At 34.3% G+C, this 6,000-nt stretch overlaps 1 protein-coding gene across 1 annotated transcript in view; it reads right to left on the bottom strand.

Annotated features, from left to right (window-relative positions):
- Positions 1–563: 563 nt before the first annotated feature.
- The window catches only part of LOC126481549 (trans-1,2-dihydrobenzene-1,2-diol dehydrogenase-like), a 104,418-nt gene continuing 98,981 nt past the window's right edge, over positions 564–6,000 (bottom strand). Inside the window, exon 6 of the mRNA XM_050105384.1 lies at positions 564–2,008. Coding sequence (XP_049961341.1) covers positions 1,902–2,008 — 107 coding nt within the window. The 3' untranslated portion in view covers positions 564–1,901. The remainder of the gene's footprint in view (positions 2,009–6,000) is intronic.

Here is a 6,000-nt window from a genome sequence, read left to right as displayed (position 1 = left end):
TGATGAATGTGGCTATAATCAACAACAAAATGTACCTGATGAAATTAACTTGTTACTTCACTGGTAAAAGGTGCAATATTAGCAACAATTTATTAGGTGATATTCATAGTGACATTCACATATGTAGTGACGAAATAACTTTTAGACAAACAAAGGTCTTGTATATAAAAAATTAAACTGTCTTTTTATTTCACATTTATTTCTGGGACATATTGGGGGGAAGGGGGGGACACACGTAATCTACACTGATGTACACTAAAAATATGACACAGATAATTTTACATAAAATGTTATGTTTCAGCAATATAAAATATATATTAAATCACATTTCTGTATTATTCCTCTCTCGACCAACAATCCATATTACCTGCAACTACCTGTTCACCTCAATATGATCACATACTAGATAAGACGGCTACATTCATTTGAATTTTGTAAACAAGCTGAAATACTATCTACAACAATTTAACAATGTGCTTTTACTTTTATGGCAACTTACAAAACTGTTGACTGTTCTCTCCTTTGTTATATACCAAAAAAGAACGGCAATTACATAACAGAAATTTGTAGAACCGTATTAGGGATTTTTATTAGTTAAATGCATAACATCACAAATTAATAGTATAAAAATAATATTCTGCCACACTTTCCGGTATGCTGTAAATTTCAATGAGCAGATAGTCTGCAATGTATGCTACATTAGACTGTAACACCAGTGATCAGATGTTTTATTTCACACCACCTGTAGAAGTCAGCTTACAGAGTTTCTGAAGCAATTGTGTAAATACATGAAAGGAGTCAGTCACTTACAAATGACATTTTGAAGTAATTTTTGCTACTGTTTTCCCATTGAAAAAGTCTCATATTTTTTTCAATTTCCCCGTAAGTGCCTAAGCTGTGAGGATTTTTCATAATCAAAAAATATGTCTTTTCTTCTTTACCCACAAACAGTATAATAGATATAAATAATATGAGATATTTCTGTCTAGCAATACTACTTTGCTAAAAAATGAATCAGAAATAATATCATTACATCATTCTTCAACAGTTTCTACTCAAAGGATTTAATTTTTAATTTGGTTAAGATGAAGTTATCCTTTACTGTTTGCAATTAATTTTTTTCTACTGGATTCATTCTTCTATTAAGGCATATTATTTTCTCCACAAAACTGACTTGCATTTGTGTTATTGATGACACACTGTATATATGCACAGACACTTTTAATGGAATTAGCAAAACCAATCCTCTTGAAAGATAAAAAGCAGTAGGTAATGCTGCAAACACTTCCAAAGTATGTTCAATGTGTGTCAATAGTCTTATATATACTGTGAAATACAATATTATTTTATATAAAAATAACTCATTGATGACGGTATAATTTTGTTGGAAAAAAAGCAGCTAAGGAAGAAAAATATTTTATTCTATATTACTGTGCAGCTCCCAAAAAAAGTATTGGTTTATATACTTAAAAAAAAAAAGAAGTTAGAAATTTTCATAGAGATCCACTAAACTAGAATTTAATGTTACTTATGAGATAATTTACAGCAAACTAGTCACTACTATTTTCATATTTGTATTTTTCATTTTTGACTTGATGCTGTACGTCCTCTCATCAGTACTCTACTTGTTACAGTCATAGCATAACCAATATATTACACATAAAACCCATGAGAATTTAAGATGCTGACAGGCGGTTGAGTAAAACACAGCTGAGTGCTACAATATTTTATGAATATTGCTAAGCACAAAAATAAAATTCAAGAAAGTCTGTCAAGCATTATCACAACATCCACAGACTCACATATGTACATTTTACTCCCAGTTTTCCCTGAAAATGCAGGTAATTATGAAAATAACACCTTTTTGCTAACATAGTGTGCAAATGAATACCAAGCTTCAACTACTCATCTTGTTCATATGTAACTCCAATTTCTTTTCTCAATTTGTCTTCCAATTCAGCAATCAGTTTACTTTCAGCATGGGTTATTTTGGGGCTTTCTAGCAATCCTGTGACAGACAAAACAATTTTTGCTGTATTTATAGACATTACATATAAATAATATGCACACTTGAAAATATAATAGGACACTTCTTTGTAAAAGTTGTATCAGTGGATCACCTAAACTCTTAAAGTAACAAAGTGCCTCAGGAAACAATGGATCATTTAACTAATAGGATACAGCATTTTTTTTTTTTCAATGTTACCCAAATTACTTCCCTGTTCTATATGTTTTGGAGAAAGAAACACCTCATTTATTTTCCATTTTATTTGTGACTGTGGAGCTGCCTCTGTAGCTGTCACCGTCTGCACTAAGAAAAGCTTAGCACTTACCTCCAGAAGGTGAAATATTTATTACTGCCAATCTATGCATATAAGAGTACACGACACTATTACGTCTTTTGGAACCATTAGTTCCTTGTTTTTATTATTCACATTTCTTTTAATGTGTTGTCATCAAATGTTGACTTACAAACTTCATATTGTTTATACAGTAATAACAAAAGTTTGAAACTAACATATTTATCTAGAAAGGTCAACACAAAATATGTACAACTTCGGCTCTTTAAATGAATACAGAACTTTATTTACAAGAAAAGATTTTAATTTTTTAAAATAATGGGTTCCCAGTATGTGCTCTTATGTAGTCTGGTAATTTGTTGTACTGGTACCACATTGACTCACAGATGTATGGACAGTGGTCTGTTCCTCTTTAATTTTGTTCTTTGCCTGTAAAAACTGTACTTATTTCTTGTGTTGTGAGTGCGCACATCGTAACATTAGGGTGTCTCACTCTAAGAGCTTACAAAAAAATGTGGTCTCCCACTGACAGGCCTCCCAGCACAAAAGACCATATGACAGCCTAACAGCTCTCTTTTATAGCATCACTATTCTCTTCAAGTGCACATCAGTGGCATACCCTACAACTCTATCCTATGCTTTATAAATAGGAAAATTGTCCCACAGTACAATAATTTCAGCATTTTATTACATATGGTCATGGAAAGCTGTTTTAGCAAGTAAAATGCACTGCTTATTTTCCTACACAAACATTTCCTGAACATCTGTGGTATGAATTCCCACTTTGAACTCCAGTAACCGTGATTTTGTGGTACTGACTTTTAGGCCATGGTTACTAAAATATTTAATCACTTCTGATGTCCCATGTGTTGAAAAATGTTATGTTCTCATTGTAACCATAAAACATCAGAGAGATGTCATCAGCATAAGTAATTATATAGAAGTTAGAAAGCCGTACAATGTCATTTACACACACAAGAAAAAGAACTGGCCCCAGTGTTGTCACCTGTGACACTCCCTGCATTACTGTTTCAGTCATAGACTGAATGTCAAGGAGAGAGGAATAGGTTGCAGCTGATTAAAAAGTAAGAGCAGGACATTCAGACCTGACGATAAGAGGGACTCACCTGATGTGAGGATGAGGGGAGATAGACGAATGGGGTAAACAATGTAGTAATTTGGTCATCTACTCCCTCTGACACTCCTCTCCTCTCTTTCAGGTAGGTCTCTCTCATCCTGGGGTATGAGTGACCTGCCCTTCCTTTTCAACCTTCACCAATTTATTCCTCTCTTCTTCCCAAAAAAGAAACTAGTAGTTCTAAAATCTAGGATATTCATGTACTTTCTTACATATTTGTTGGGAGTACTAAATATTCACCTTCTGAAGGTCATTGTGGCCATTAATTCTGTCTCATAATTGTGTAGCTTCCTCAAGAGAATTTTATTATATAGTATGATAATATTATAGCACAAGAAAATTAGGACATTTCTTTAAGTGGAAGAACAACTAAAAATCAATATAAAACACTATGAAACACAAAAGAGCTGGAAGAGGTTCAACACCATTCAATGATTACTAGCTAGCTTAAATAAAAGCACATACAGTACAACACAAAGCTCACAGGTATGTCACACACACACACATTCATTGACATTGTTAGCAGCAGATAACCTAAATCACCAAGTCTATCAAATATTTTGCAGTGATTGAAATAAAAAGGAGCAAAGAGCAACAAAGCAACAGAACACTGTCAGTTGTTAACAGTGTGCATGAGAAATGTTATGTAATACTAAAGAAGGTTATTTGTGAAATTCTCATGTAGGTCAACATCGAGTTTTTCCTTTTTCTATTTTTGGCAGAGATGCTTACAAGGCTATAACAACTTAAGAAATACGCGGTCCCTTACTGGTCACAAGTATATCCCAAAAATGCTTCATGGATTCATAAATTACTTTTTTGTAATTAGTGTATGAATATTTGTTTGAGAGCCGGAAGATCAGAGATCCCTCTATCAGACACATAATTTAGGAAAATACTGCTTTATATACACACAACAGACTTGAAATAAAAGTAAAAAAACAGAGCAAGAAAAGGAGGCATATTTGAACAGAACATCATTTAACATCCAAATTGTTTTTTAAGTAATTTTTCTTCCTGGCGTACACCACGTGAGGCTTTATTGAATACAAATACAGATATAGAAAATAGATTAATGAGAACTAATTTCATACAAAAACATTAGTTTAAAGTATACAAGAAGAAAACAAAAACCATGGCTATCACTGAGTATGGTCTCAAAAGAGTAAAAACTGACATGAATGATTACATATGCCCATAAACTGTACTAGTGTTAGAAGTAGTAGTAATAATCGTAGCAGCAGCAGCAGCAGCAGCCACCTGGTGGCAGTGGTGGTGGTGGTGATGGTGGTGGTGGTGAAGATGAAGATGATGAAGATGATGATGATGATGATGGTGTATGACTTAATGTAATTTTTAATAGAATTGCCAATCTATGCACTATATTGACAATTTGTAAAGGTATGGTATTATAAGTATGTTCCAAAATGTATAAAACTTATGGAAGAATGTTTCTGTTTTGTAGCAGGTACGATCATTTCTTAATTTGAGAGAGGGGAAAAAAAAGTTTCACATACAGCAGAGTATTCATTGTGACCCAGTATATTGGATGTGCATGTTACAGCAAGTCTCAGAATGCCTTTAACGAAATCTCTGCATAGGATACACCAAACAAATCCACCATTCAACAGCAGCATGACAAGTTCCAGAAGACAGAGAGAGTGGCAGATTCAGCTGAAAGTGGTCATGCTAAATTGCTAACGACATAAAAACTGATAGACCTGCAAACTGTATATTCCTTGAGACCCAAGAAGTATGTGGCACACCTATCTAGCCAGTCTCTCCATTGCTAGCATACATATTTAAAGATGAACCCATACAGAAATTGTATAGCTCACGAGTTGCTACCTGAAGATATTGGAAATGTGTTAGTGGATCATATCATTTGTAACACCACAAGAGACAGAACTTGATGATTGGTATTAGTTTGAGAAGTCATGATTTCATCTTGATGCATATATGTATTCATTAAATTCATGCATTTGGGCTATGGAAATTACACATCGGCTGCAAATGTCTACATCTACATGTCCTCTGCACACACAAAAAATGATTGTTTGCTGTGCTATGCCACATATGTAAACCCTATCACATTCTTTCAGGGAATGGCGAAGAGTGGACACTACATACAGATTGTGCAGAAATTTTTACACACTATACCAAAAGACCAGCTGCAGTATGTGTTGTTTCAGCATGACAATGCTATGGCTCATACAATCAACACCACTATGATTTTCTACAATCTGGGTTTATAGATGCAGGTGATTTGTTTATACCCAACTTTTGTTTGTGGGTTTAATAACCTCGCTGGATGTCCAAATGGAGATTCGGACGTACCAAAATGTGTAACTTTGCCTACTTTGTCGAGGACATCTCCAGCAGGTCAGCCACCAATCTCGTAGGCCAGTTACATGAAGTCAGGTCAATATAGGGCTACCCAGCAGTTGGCTCGCACTCAGTTTTTCTCCATTAGCTGCTGTTATCCAGATCAGCCTCTACCATGTGAACTACAACTACTACTGCTCTTTACCTGGACTGGATTGAAACTTATTTTTGGATAGT

Source organism: Schistocerca serialis, chromosome 5 (genome assembly GCF_023864345.2).
Source record: "Schistocerca serialis cubense isolate TAMUIC-IGC-003099 chromosome 5, iqSchSeri2.2, whole genome shotgun sequence".
NCBI classification, from domain to species: Eukaryota; Metazoa; Arthropoda; class Insecta; order Orthoptera; family Acrididae; genus Schistocerca; species Schistocerca serialis.
The sequence above is the reverse complement of the archived record's forward strand: the minus strand, read 5'-3'. Positions and strand labels throughout refer to the sequence as shown.